Here is a 13,035-nt window from a genome sequence, read left to right as displayed (position 1 = left end):
GGCTTGGGTCAGGCGCTAGTCCTCAAAGTAACATTTTTGCTTTTTAACACTTTGAAGAGGTCTTTTGCAGCAGACTTGCTGCAGATTTGCATTCGGCAAATCTGCTGTGAAAGACTTGCTTTACAACCTAGCAAATGCACAACTGTGAACATTGCATGACCATTTCTACTAACCAACTCTGTGCATTAACAATGGAAGTCTGGCAGTAATGACCGCAAGGTTGGGAGGTGAGTGTAGAGTTGGCTTTGATTGTTGAGATTACGTGTCAGCTTGGCTAGGTTGTGATTCTCAGCGGTTTGTCAGCTACATCATGACGTAGTTGGCAGTTCTGTAATGATGTAGTTATCCTCCACTTTGTGACTTGATGTGGTCATCCTCTATTTTCACATACCGCCAATTTTCACATAAAGACCTGGTCTTTGGAATCTAACCATGTCAATAAGGGAGGAGTGGTTATAGATCATGTATTTATACTTTTAACACATGCTCATTTTTATGTATTTGCCACAGGATGCACTGTTGGATAGAATCAAGTAGGTCAATTGTGTTAACTCTCCTACATTTTGACCTATTTTTAAAAAAGTTTTTATTCTATCGGTGTGGTTCTATCAGCGTCTGATAGATTTGTGTTAAATACTTTCACTATGATTGTTGTTTTGTCTATTCTAATTCTATTCCTTTTCAATGTATACTCCTTGAAACTATAGACTTTTAAATGGCGTACTTTATCAATCCACATTTAATATAATTACCGATATCTTTAGATTATAAATACAATATTCCTTATTATCTTCTATCGTTTCATGTTTCATCTACTGTTACATCTGTAACTCCTATCTTTTAAACGTGTTAGCTACCTATTGGGCAATAACGATGCCTAGCCAACAAGAAAAATAAACACTAACTCTGGCTGATAATTGTGGGACAGTTGCCATGACATTGCCTCAGGACTGGGCTTCACTAGGGATACGTCAGAGTTGCAAGAGGACAAGCACATGTGCAAACTCATTTGAGATCTTGCTTACTCCGCAATAATTTCCCATTTACTAGATGTGTCGCAAGGCCAAGCCCAAAGTTCAGGGGTGGAGACTCAGCTGAACTGCCCACTCCGCGGGTCCAGGCTCCAGGTGCTTCCAACGTTCCAGGGGATTGGCTGTTAAAGCCAATGAGTAGGAAGTGGAAGAATAGTGGAGACGCACAAGGTTAGGGGATAAACTCACAGAAATCGGCAAATGCAAAAATTTCGGACTTGGCATCTGCCAGCTGACAATTTCTGTCCCTGCCCCTCTCTGATTGCACCCAGAAAGGAGAGACCAGGGTCGAGTTCTCTCCCTCAACACCCTGGTCTGCCCAACCTCCCAAGCACCTTCATCAGAAACCCTCTGACCAGAATGGTCCAGGAGGAGCACAGAAGCCACAGAAGGTGCTTCAGCAGAAGAATTTAATACTAGGAATTAGTTACATGGCTGAGACCAATAACCTGCATAGGAAGCTTTGGGGTACCATGGAGATTGTAACTGCAGAGAGCAGCTAGCACGCCTGGGAGGGGACCCAGGAGAAGGTAGAATTGGAGAGACCGTGGGGGTCTGGGGAGGCCCTGGCCAGAACCCCAGACCTCTGGGGGTGTAGATGCCTCTGAGGGGCACCTTAAGTCTGGTCTGGGAGCCTTGACCCACCTGTGCCTCCAGTTGAAGGAGAATAGGTCTGCACAGGACACACACCCCATTCAACCTCTATGCAGGTAAGGGCTCAGACAGGGGACAACCCGATCCTGCGGGTGACCAGGTGCTGCTGTGCTGGCTCTGAGCTGACACACCCTCCCCCTGAAAAGGAGGGACAAACCCAACCATGAAGCACCCCCACCACACGCCTGTGTAAATGATGAGGGGCAGGAGGAGCGGAGAGGTGGGGGCGCACAGTGAGGCCCTGTGCTCCTCTGGTCCGTTCCTGCCACCCACCACAGCTCCTCCTCTCGTCAGTGGGTGTCCCGTGCCCCATTCCCAGGGATCCTGGGAGGGGGCCTGGAGGCTCCAGTGAAGAAGCCAGCCTTGGTCCTGAATCTCTGACCTGTAACCGGGAGCCATATTGAGTTTAGGGACTCCAGAATCCCTACCTGGAGTGTGGACTTCGGCCCTAGGAAAGGGCAACGGGTTTAAGCTGAGGAGACCTGAGCCAGGTGGGTGTGGGCTTGGAAGGAGTCCCTCTGGGGGTCCACCTCCCTCTAGGTGCTCAGCCTTCTCTGTGGGTCCTCCTCCCTCAGGGCACCTGGAGTGTGGGGGCCTGGTAAGGGCCCTGTAAGGGGACAGTGAGGACCTGCAGTAGGCTGAGAGACAGAGAGGAAATGGACTAGGGTAACCCCCAGTCCAGTAAAATGTCCCCAGGGCCCACCCACACCCGAAATGGGGAGCTGAGAGGCAGCTGAGCAACTTTCTGATCCGACAGTTCCCCCCATACCCCTCAGCCCTTCCTCCCACCCCGCCTAGAGTAATTTGAGCCTCAGGAATTTGTTCCGCCCTCCTCAGTCTCTGGCCAATTTGTCAATTTACAAAACAGCAGGAAACAGAAACTTTGGAAAAAACCAAACTACTTGGGAAAGGGAGGGCCTTGGGAGCTAGGATCCCAGCACCAGGCCTCACTAACAACTGGTCTCAGCAGCACCAAGCTCACTTCCCAATCCTTCTCCACAGCACTGCTTCCCCCCAACCCAGGAGATGGTCAAGCAGGAGCACGAAGTGGCTGTGCTGGAGATGCCCCTCAGCCCGGTGCCCCACAGTTCGGCGCCCATGACATCCACCGTGATCAACATCCGCAGCGAGACCTCCGTGCCCGACCATGTTGTCTGGTCCCTCTTCAACACGCTCTTCCTGAACTGCTGCTGCTTGGGGTTCGTGGCGTTCGCCTACTCCGTGAAGGTGTGTGTGCTGGGACAGGTGGGATCCTCTAGGAGGGTGCGAGTTGCACTCGGGGTGCCCTCTCCCCACATGGGTCTTCGGTGAGCAAGGATCTGTGTATGTCCTTGTGTATATGTATGTGTGCTTGTGTGTGTGCATACGCGTGTGTCTGTCTCTTTCTTATGTGTCTGTACGTCTGTGTCTTGGGGAGTCTGCCCCAGCGTAGGTCTGTGATGATGCTGCAGGGGGTGCATGGGGATGGCCACGGTCAGCCTTTACTCCCATGGCCCCAAGGAATTCTCCCTACCTCATGACCTAATAGAGAAATTCATCCCACAGGCCCCCAGGCTGCCTCAGAAAACACAAAGCGCACAAACTCGGGGACCTGGGGAGGCAGTGCTGGACCCCAGCAGACAGAGAGGAGCCCGCGGCTCCCTGGAGGGACTGAGGCTCCCTGGAGGGACTGAGGGGCTGTGAGGAGGTCCCTCCCCCAGCAGAGAGAGACAGGAGCTGTCCTGCTCGGGCTCTAGGGAGCTGAGGGGGGGTCCCCAATGTGGGTGAGGGCCAGTGCAGCCTGCACTGGGGATGGAGGAACAGGGGGGACCTGAGTGCCACCACCAGCTCCTGGCTCCCAGCAGGTCCCTCCTCAGGTCCGCTCATCATCTGTCTCCCCAGTCTAGGGACCGGAAGATGGTGGGCGACGTGACGGGGGCCCAGAGCTACGCCTCCACCGCCAAGTGCCTGAACATCTGCGCCCTGGTCTTCAGCATCCTGCTGATCATCGGGTTCATCATTCTTTCAGCCACTGGTACAGTGATGAGCCTCCAGGCCTTTTCACAGACGCTGAAGGACCATGGGGGTTACTAGTCACTGCCCGCTGCTGCTGCCCGAGCCCTCCGGCCCTCCACTGCTGGCCCTGCATCCTGCCTGTTGACCCCCCACCCCCACCCCCCTTTTACAGTGTTTTCACATTTGTATCTGTCTATAAAGGAATTGAATAAAGTGCCTGTGTGTGCAACAGTGCTGTGACATCGCCCAGGGAGGGGGCCCTGCCCTGAGTCTCCAGCCTGGTCCTGAGCCTGAGCTGAGGGGTCGCCCCACCTTGTCCCACTGCCAGACTGGGCTGAGAGAGCAGGGCACACCCTCAGGTCTGGCTGGTTCCGGCCTCAGGTGGGGCTGTAGCTGAATTGGGGCCCTGCGTGGGGGGTGTCCCTCCAACCCTGAGGTCTGAGCCCTGATACAGGGTGGGCTTCTGTGGGGAGCAGCACAGAGTGCAGAACACACCTCGCCCTGAGGAAGACCCTGACTCTCAGCTGGTGAGAGCTGCAGGGATTCCGGGGGTCAGATGTGGATCTCAGTACTCCCCACTCCCCAAAAGACACTGGGACTCTTGGATCTGGGGTTGCATGGATCTGATGAAGCCCGGCCCTCGCTGCCCCTGCTGGGCCACCCAGGTGTTGCCCCTTCCTCCTGTGGGCAGGACTGCTCTGTTCCTGATCCTGGGAGGAACAGCCAGGGCCTGGTGGAGGGCACAGCCCTCAGCTGTGGCGTGTCTGTGGAACCAGTGGTCAGTCCCAGTAGCCTCTCAGCCCCTTGGACAGAAACCCTGAGTACTGAGGGATCAATTCCTGGAACCAAATGTGGGGAGAGGGTACTTCCAGGAAGGGTCTCCAGCACATTGAGGACACTGAGGTACTGGGCCTGTGCTTCTGCTGGGGTGGGGATGCACCTTGGTGGAGGGATCCAGGGGAAGAACTTGCTCTGGGCAGATATTCCTTCTTGGTGCCCCGGAGGGAGCAGGCCTGCTGGCTGGAGCAGAGGCAAATGGGGGCGGAGGTGGCCTCGACCTCCACAGCCTACAGAGTAGGGGTGTAGACAGCCTGCCTGGGGAGGTGGTGAGATGTCTTGGCGGCCCAGGCCAACCTGGGACCCTCCCCATGGCTGACCCTCAGGCTGGTTTGGGAGGGGTGGGCCCTTCTCGCCCAGATGGCCAGTCCCTTTGGTGAATCTGGCCATGTCTAGGTGCCAGCAGAGGGTACGATGGCAGGTCCTGTCTGCGGAAGCGCTGGCTTGTCACCTTGTGTTCCCCCTGTGCTTCTTGGACCCCACCCTGCTCCCCACCCTTTATCCCCCTCCCCCTGCAGCACCCTAACTCCAAGACGCCACCCGTGGCTGGCGCTCCGCCGTGGTGAGGGGCGCGCACGACGATGCCCGCTCTTCCTGGGTCCAACGGGTGTGAGCACGAGGGTAAATCCGGACCGGAACATGGAGGATGGTGGTGGGGAGGCGGCCCGCGGGCTCTGCCTCAGTGGGACAGAGAACGCGCTCCGTTGAGGGAGCGGTGCAGCGGCGCCCCCTGCTGGCCCCCAGGGCTGAGGACGAGCTGCCACGTACCAGGCCCGGGCGAGGTGGGGGGTCCGAATTGCCCTCGGGTGGGCGGTGCTCAGAACCGCCTGGCACGGTCAGGGTTTGGCTTACACGGTGTGTCTGCTCTAGCGTGTCCACTTCCCGGAACTCTCAGTCCATTCCCCCACGTGTGACCTCATTTGTGGGGCACCGCTTTTTCCCAGGTTTGCTCGGAGCACCTTCGTCCTTTCAGAGGAGGGGTATCTCCGGAAAACAGTGCCTATGGCAAGCACTGAAATTGCGCCAGTCCAACCATCTGACATCCATCTCTGCATCTTTCAGATAACTTTACTGTAATATCAGCTCAAAAACAGAAGTCAAGCTTGTTAATCTTTTACTTGGCACATTAACGCACTACATGAATATTTCAACCGCATCTTCCTTGCTTCCACTGATGAAATTGGTCTACGATGTGCTCAAAGTCACTTTTTTTCAGTTTCTTCTCTTTCTGTACTCAGCAGAGCAAGACCACACCATCTGCCTTGACACATGGAGGCTCTCAAATACAAAAGTCTCAGTTTTAACTTGCTGAATGATCTCTCACAGCTGGTGATGGAAACCACCCAGGGCACGCGCCATCCCTGCCGTCCCTTAGATACGCCTCTGCTGTTCAGGGTGTTTAGTCAGAATCCCAGGATAGCATATGTAAGCCTGGAAAGCCCACCAGATGACTCCCCCAGAGGAGGGCCTGGAGCCCTCTGGGCAAGTGCACCAAGTGGGCCAACCACAGAGAGTCCCTGAGGGGGTGTATACAGACCACGTTCGTCCCTGGGGGCAGCTGCGGTGGACAGACAACAAGGAGGCTCCCCAGCTTCTGCTACCGAGGAAGGCAAGCAGGGCTGGGCAGGAGCAAGGGCGCGTGCACGCAGTAACCATCCTGGCTTTCTGCATGGGGACTGGGGCTCAGACCCAACCAAGGACTGATAGGGTCAAAGGGTCCTACGCAGGAGGGCAGGTGTGCACAGTCACACACCCAGCCATCCTCCAAGGAGTACGTGGCCATTCATTGGGACCTGAACCCTGAGGACAGGGAGCCCAGCACCTCAAGGACGCGACCAGGCCTCTGTGGCCAGTGCTGCTCTCTCCATGGAAGGCAGTGGGGCCAGGGCAGGAATGGGCTCTGCGGCAGGTCCAGCCTGTGGGGTTTCAGCCCTGCCACCTGGGGCCTGAGACAGCTGACTGTGGAGTCAGAAAAGGTGTCATGTGGAGTTCATGGCAAGCCCAGTGGACACTTTTAGCACAGACCCCTGGGAATTTAGAGCAAGGCCCGCATCTGCCATGGAGGTTGTAACCTTTGCCGTGGTGGAGATGGACAGGGGCCACCATGGGACCTTGACTGTCCAGAACTGCCACCATGACTAGGGTCCTTCAGACCCACCAAGTCATAGTGCCCGTGGCCAGCAACATTCCATTCCAGCATGGGAGTGGAACATTCTGGATTGAACAGGCTAATTGCCCTGACCCCGTGTCATCCTCTGCTGCTGCACCCACACTGGGCCCCTGCTGTCTCCTGGGGCTGCAGGGGGCCTCCTCTTGACCAGCTGTTGGAGACTGAAGATATCTGAGCCTGGTTCTTGAGGTCCACTAGGTACAAGGATGCAGGATGGACACAGGTGGTGGCTGCAGCACATCTCCCCCAGGGGTGATCTGAGGGCAGAGTTGCAAACAGGGCACCCGGCCATCCTCTGTATAAGGAAAGAGGTGTGGCCCAGGATGGAATGTCCAGGGAGGCGTGAGCAGGGGAAAGGGCTGGGCAGCTTGCTGGGGGCCTGGCAGGAAAGAGTGCATGGTGAGGACGTGGAGTCTGGGATAAGGGCTGGGGATGGCCATGAAGCACGGCAATTGAGCCTCTTGTTAACCTCCACCAGAGCACTTCACCCCAGAAGTGGCCCTGATGTGCTAAGATTAGGGCTGACATCTGCCATCGTCAGCAGTCCTAGGGCTGGCTCAAAGCCACAAAAACCAGAAGAGGGACAGGCTAAGGGTGAAGCCATGTAGGTTAGATGCTAGAGGAGCAAGATGATGAGCGTCTGCTGCAGCCCTGAGCCAGCTGCAGTGGCAGAAGTGAGATCCGTTCCCTTGAAACCTCCCTCTTCTGAGCTTCCCCAGGGAAGAGAAGCCCTGTGGAACTGAAGGGGCTGCTCCCAGAACCTATAAGGGAAGTCCATCCGGGTGGGTCAAGGGGTGGACTGTGGTGGACCTGAGATGCCCCATACAGGCCACTTTGAGGAAGGAGGACCTCTTGCCCAGCTGCCTCTCCAGACATGCCTCACTCAATGTCATGCCTCCTCCAAGGACTCCACATCCGATGTCTGGTCAACACGGGTGGAACATCCGGGTCCAGCTGAGGCCAGCTGAGGTATCCTCTGGGACTGAAATCACAGCTCAGCTTCTTCCTGCTTACCAAAGGCACTGATCCAAGAACCTCTCTAATAAACAAATCTCTTTCTCAGAGTCTGCTCCTGGGATCACCCCCCTCAGCAGCCATGCAGGACCGTGTGGACCATCGTAACAACCTTAGCCGTCACTGAGTAGGATGGAGCCATTGCAGGTCTGAGCAGAAGGGTGTGACCTGTCTCGTTTTAACAGGGTCACCCTGGCTGCACAACTGAGAATGGACTCTGAGGGTTTCTGGAAGATGAGGGTGGGCACAGTGGGGAGAGTGAGAGATGTCAGATTCGGCATGCATTTGGAAGGATTTGTGGATGGTTAGGTGTGGGGTGTGGGTGACGGAGGACAAGGGTATGCCGAGGCTTTTGTCCTGAGCAGCTGGACAGATGGAGTAGCCCTCACCTGACTGTGGAAGACTGGGCAGAGGGGTTTAGAGAGAGGATCACGTTTTCTTTGTAACAGTCAGTCGCGAGTGCAGGTGGTTGGGTGTATGGGTACAGGGTTCAGGAGGAAGTCTGAGCTGATGACATATACGTGGATGGCATTTACAGCCACAAGGTGGCTGAACCCACCAGAGGGATGGAGGAGGGCGCACGAGGAGTCTGTCTACCGTGCCTCCCTGCAGTGGTCGAATGAGGAGGCTTAGGCAGGTGTGTGTCCTTTGCGCCCCTCACCACCACTAGCAGCTGTGAGGACAAATACAAACTAAAAATAAGGAAGAAGACCCTCTCCTTTCTTTCAGAACTCACTTTAGAAAACTTGTAATTGCACATTCTTCTCCATGTCTTTGAAAAGTCCGTAAATCCAGGACGTTTCCTCAAGGACCTGGGAGCCATCTCTTGAAATGTATTCATCCAGGATGGTGTCTCTACTGCCCGTTCCCAGGGAGGAGATGAGCTTAACTTTAGGGCACTAAATGCCAACCTCCCTCCGCATAAAGATACTCGGAAGTTGGCGATTTTATCTTGAAAACATGAACGTGATAGATTGTATCCACTCAGCTGTCTAAAGGGTGAGAGTTCTCTGTCTTTGCAGCCTCTCGTGGGGATTGCCCGCCAGGCATCCCGTTCTGGTTTAATGCTCATCTAAGAATAAATCTGCTTTATTTCTCCTTTACCTTTGTGTAGAGGTTTTCTGGGTTGGGAGCATATTTTGTTTTCCATTACACTTCCCCAGCACAGCGGCAGCCTTTGAGTTCCCAGGGCCCAGGCGGGCAGGCACCCGAAGGTGCCCAGTGAGTGGCTAAATGAACAAATGAGTGGGATCACTAAGCAGGTATTGTTACCCCCATTTTACAGAACCGGAAGGTTGAGGTCTCAGTGAGAAAACTGTGGAGTGCTGGGCTGTACCTCCGGACTTGGTGCTGGGGACAAAGGGGACAAAGGGGTCATGGTGCTGCAGCTCTGCGTCTGGACAGGGGCGCCACCCCCAGCCCGGGAGGTCCCCGAACTTCCCAGAAGGGGAGGCAGCCTCTTCCGGAAGCTCCGAAAACCCATTCAAAAAAAACAAAAACAGTGGATTCCGACTCATAGTGACCCTATAGGACAGAGTAGAACTGCCCCACAGGGTTTCCAAAGTGCGGCTGGTGGATTCGAACCGTCGATCTTATGGTTAGCAGCGGAGCTCTTAAGCACTGCGCGACCAGGGCTCCTGGCAGCCCTGAAGCGGTACTAAAACTCCTTTTGGTCGAGAGGAGGGGGATGGGGGAATGCGCTGCCACTACGCGCCCCTCCCCCACGCCCGCGGAGGGAGTGCTTTCCGTGGGGGTTCCCTGGGTGGGGTGACAGTGCGGTGAGGGAATGAGGTAGCTGGAGGGGGCGCTGGTGGTCGCTCGGTGGCTACTGCATGCCCCTCCCCTTGTCAGCCTTGGATGGGGGCCCCTGGGGCAGGGGTGGCCGCACCCCTCAGCCGGCCCCAGGCTGTAATTTGTCGTTATATATAGCGGCCGGCGCTGGGCCGATCCCACAGGCGGGCGGGGGCTATAAGAGCAGCCCCGGGCGCCCACCCTCTAAGCGGGCGTCTGACTAGGAGGCGACGGCGCTGGAACCCATGGACACGGCCTACCCCCGCGAGGACCCCCGGGCCCCGGCGACCCGCAAGCCCGATGGCGCCACCCACACGGCCCTCACGCTGGGCGAGCCGCGCCCCCAACTGCCACGCGACCACATGATCTGGTCCATCTTCAGCACCCTCTACCTGAACTTGTGTTGCTTCGGCTTTCTGGCGCTGGCGCACTCCATCAAGGTGGGCAGGGGCGCTTCACCGGGCTGCTGGGGGGCTCTTCGGGGCGTCTGCTCATGGGGCTTTGGGGCCACTTCATGGGGGCTGCTTGTGGGCCCCCCTGCATTCCATGGGGGGCTGCATATCAAGGGGAGGGCTACTTCTCAAGAGGGGCCTACTCCACCAGTGTGGTCTTGGAAGGGAGTCGCTGCTCTGGGTGGGGGTACTGCTCAACAAAAGGGGTAGGGCTGTCCTTAAGGGGGGCCCAGTCTATCTAAAAGAGGAGTCCCAGGGGGACCAGCCCACAGGGTCTTTCGTCACCTGATGCCTTTTCACTTGCTGGGACCCTTCAGCCCCTGGGGTTGGGGCAGGGGTGGGGGTGGGGGAGACTGACGTTGGCCTGGGATGGTGGGGGTGGGAGGAGGCTCGGGTCCCTGACAACCCAAAGCCCCACCAAACCCTTGTGTGGAGTAGGGGGCAGTGAAGGGAGTGTCTGTCCCCTCAGGCCACGCCCCTTCTATCTAGGCTGTGGGTTCAGGGGCTGCCCTGGTGGGGGAGGCAGAGCTTCCCAGGCCCCCAGCCCAGAGTATGCTTAGAGGCCTGGCCTGTCTGCAGGCCCGAGACCAGAAGGTGGCCGGGGACCTGGAAGCAGCCCGCCGTCTCGGCTCCAGAGCCAAGTGCTACAACATCCTGGCCGCTATGTGGACGCTGGTGCCGCCGCTGCTGCTGCTGGCCCTGGTGGTGACTGGCGCCCTGCACCTGTCGCGGCTGGCCGAGGGCTCCGCTGCTTTCTTCAGCACCAAGTTCGACGATGCAGACTATGACTGAGCCTCTGGACTGGGGGCCCTGCCCCAGGACACTGACCCCACCGTGACCCATCTCTGGAACCCAGACCAGGGGCCCAGGTGCTACCCTTGGAGCTCCCAGCCCCAACCTGGGCTCCTAACTCTGAAGACCCCCTCCCCATTAGACCCCAGAGCCTCATCCTAACCTTGAGGGTCCCATCCCAGGCCCCTAACTCTGTCCCCAGCCATGGCTTCCCTCCTCTCCCCACCCCCCAGGCTCAGGCTTCGGTTCGGAATTAAAAGCCTTGGTTCCAGAAGTGCCTCCTGGGCCTCATTCCTGGCTGTGTGGGGTAGGGACCATGCCACTGTCCTCAGTCCTCCTTGGCCCGATGTCTCCCCTGCACTCTGGTGGCGCTTGGAGGCCCTGTGGCTTCTAGGGCGTAGGCGCTGAGGATTTTAGAAGCAACCTTGGGAGCTCAGCTTTGATCACCCTGCTGCCGCCAGGGCTGTGGTTTAGTGGTGTTTGTTCCAGAATGTGTGGGGGTGGGGCTCCCTGACCCCACATGCGCCTCATTCGTGCATGTGTATGCACACGCCCACTCACGAGAGCATGAGCGTGTGAGCACACGCGTGTGCCCTCTGTCTTCACCTGAACTGAGTGTGCTCTTCTCCATGGGTCAGGTGTGTGCAGACCTCCTTTGTGAGCCACTCTTTTCCTGTGTCCCTTCAGTTCTGAGAAATCGCAGTCCTGCAGTGGAGTCCCTCCCTCCCGAGTCAGTGAGGGTGACTGGGAGGGCAGGTTGGGGCCTTCCCCAGTGCTTGGCACTCACACAGACACACATGCGTGTGTACACACATCACACACCATTCCACACGCTGCTGTCCACAGGCACGCGTCCTCCCCCCAATCTCTCTGCTTCGTCTCTGTCTCTCTGTTTCACATTCTGTCTGTCTTTCTCACACATAAACGGAGAAGCAGACAAGGAGAAAGTGGGAGGGGGAGGCATTTCTGAGTGTCCACGGTGCTGGGTGCAAGTCCCCCCTTGTGCCCCATGCCTCACCCCGCCCCAGCTGGCAGAGCCTGGCAGAGAGAGGCTGCCAAACACGCCCAAACCCTGTGTGGCTGCTGAGGCCTCGGCTGCCATGGCCAATGACAGGGCAGGGCTCACTGCAGGGGCCTTAACTGCAGGGCAGCTGGGGCTTTGAGCACCCCACCCAGGGCCCCTTCCCTCACAGAGCACCCCCCACCCGCTGTCCCGGAGCTCCCAGAGCCCTGCCCGCTACGGGACGAGTCTGCAGCCAGCAGATGGCCAGCTGGCCAGTGGTGGTTTCCACCGAAGCAGCCAGAGCCGAGAGGAGCCGGGCTGAGAGCTGAGAGGCCCCGCCCCCCAGGAGCACCAGACCAGTCATGCCTGACCCCAGAAAGCACCACACAAAAGTCCTTTTATGGTGAAGCCAGTTGCACCGGAGAGCCCTAAGTGACGCCGCTGGTGATGTGGCCCCGTCCCCCACATGGCCACCCTGCAGGTCCGGAGCCACCAGGTTGGGTGGGGGGGAGGTGGCGGTAAGGGGACGGGAGAAGCAGTGCTGAAGGGGGCACAGACATTGCGCATGGACATCAGGCGCGGATGCCAGCCTGGAGGGCCCACAGGGGGAGGCTGATGGAGCATGGATGTGGCATGAGGACCTGCTGGGGCCCCTGTGAGTTAGGCTGGAGAGGGGCTCGGCAGGCCAAGGGCTCCAGAAGGGGCAGGTGCAGGCTGCTGGGCGCCTGCAGAGTGGTGGCCGGAGGGGCGGACCCAGAGAAATCTCTGCAGCCAGCAGCCTTATTGTTCAGGGCAGGGCCCAGGACGGCGCCGGGGAGACGGACTTGGAGTGAGGCTGGAAGGACCCGAGGGTGTCCTGGAGGGAGTCCTGGGGACTCTGGAGCAGGTGTCTGATGTCTTCAAAGAGATCTCAGGAAACTCGAGCTAGAACTCCCTACTTCCTGAGGGAGGCAGCTACAGGGGGGACTTTTGTATCTGGCCAGCGGATCGGGGAAACGAGACCTTGTGTCCTAGAGAAGAGAGGGCCATGGTGGGGTGGGGGCACACACAGGGGCCACCCTAGGGTCACACGCCCCCAAAACCTCTCCTGGGGGTCATGCACCCAGATTCCAGGGTGGGTCTGGGGGTGGGCTCCTACCTGGGGGCAGGGGGAGCCGAGCCAGTGATGGCCTCAGCTCGGCCTCCAGTGGGGGGGCCCAGGGTCCAGCACGGGCTGTGACCTCAATCGTCACAGAGTCTTCAGAGAAGGAGAAGTTGACTTTGCTCCCCTGATAGGACAGGCCAGAGACGAAAACG

General features: G+C 57.7%; 3 protein-coding genes across 3 annotated transcripts in view; 2 read left to right on the top strand and 1 right to left on the bottom strand.

The window, feature by feature from the left end:
• Window positions 1-2,702: 2,702 nt before the first annotated feature.
• On the top strand, window positions 2,703-3,758 carry LOC101341376 (interferon-induced transmembrane protein 1-like). The gene is made up of 2 exons (XM_004389366.3): window positions 2,703-2,912; window positions 3,567-3,758. Exons 1-2 carry the CDS (start codon window positions 2,712-2,714, stop codon window positions 3,756-3,758), a joined length of 393 nt encoding a protein of 130 aa, XP_004389423.1. The 5' UTR covers window positions 2,703-2,711.
• Window positions 3,759-9,737: 5,979 nt separating this feature from the next.
• IFITM5 (interferon induced transmembrane protein 5) lies at window positions 9,738-10,736 on the top strand. The gene is made up of 2 exons (XM_004389365.1): window positions 9,738-9,932; window positions 10,524-10,736. The coding sequence occupies exons 1-2, from the start codon at window positions 9,738-9,740 to the stop codon at window positions 10,734-10,736; spliced, it is 408 nt and encodes a 135-aa protein (XP_004389422.1).
• A 1,699-nt stretch (window positions 10,737-12,435) lies between these two features.
• Window positions 12,436-13,035, bottom strand: part of PGGHG (protein-glucosylgalactosylhydroxylysine glucosidase) — a 6,282-nt gene continuing 5,682 nt past the window's right edge. Inside the window, exons 10-11 of the mRNA XM_004389400.3 lie at window positions 12,878-13,025; window positions 12,436-12,749 (exon numbers count right to left, since the gene is read on the bottom strand). Coding sequence (XP_004389457.2) covers window positions 12,694-12,749; window positions 12,878-13,025 — 204 coding nt within the window. The 3' untranslated portion in view covers window positions 12,436-12,693. The remainder of the gene's footprint in view (window positions 12,750-12,877; window positions 13,026-13,035) is intronic.

The sequence above is a fragment of the Trichechus manatus genome, unplaced genomic scaffold, assembly GCF_000243295.1.
Source record: "Trichechus manatus latirostris isolate Lorelei unplaced genomic scaffold, TriManLat1.0 scaffold00244, whole genome shotgun sequence".
In the NCBI taxonomy this organism is placed as follows: Eukaryota; Metazoa; Chordata; class Mammalia; order Sirenia; family Trichechidae; genus Trichechus; species Trichechus manatus.
The sequence above is the reverse complement of the archived record's forward strand: the minus strand, read 5'-3'. Positions and strand labels throughout refer to the sequence as shown.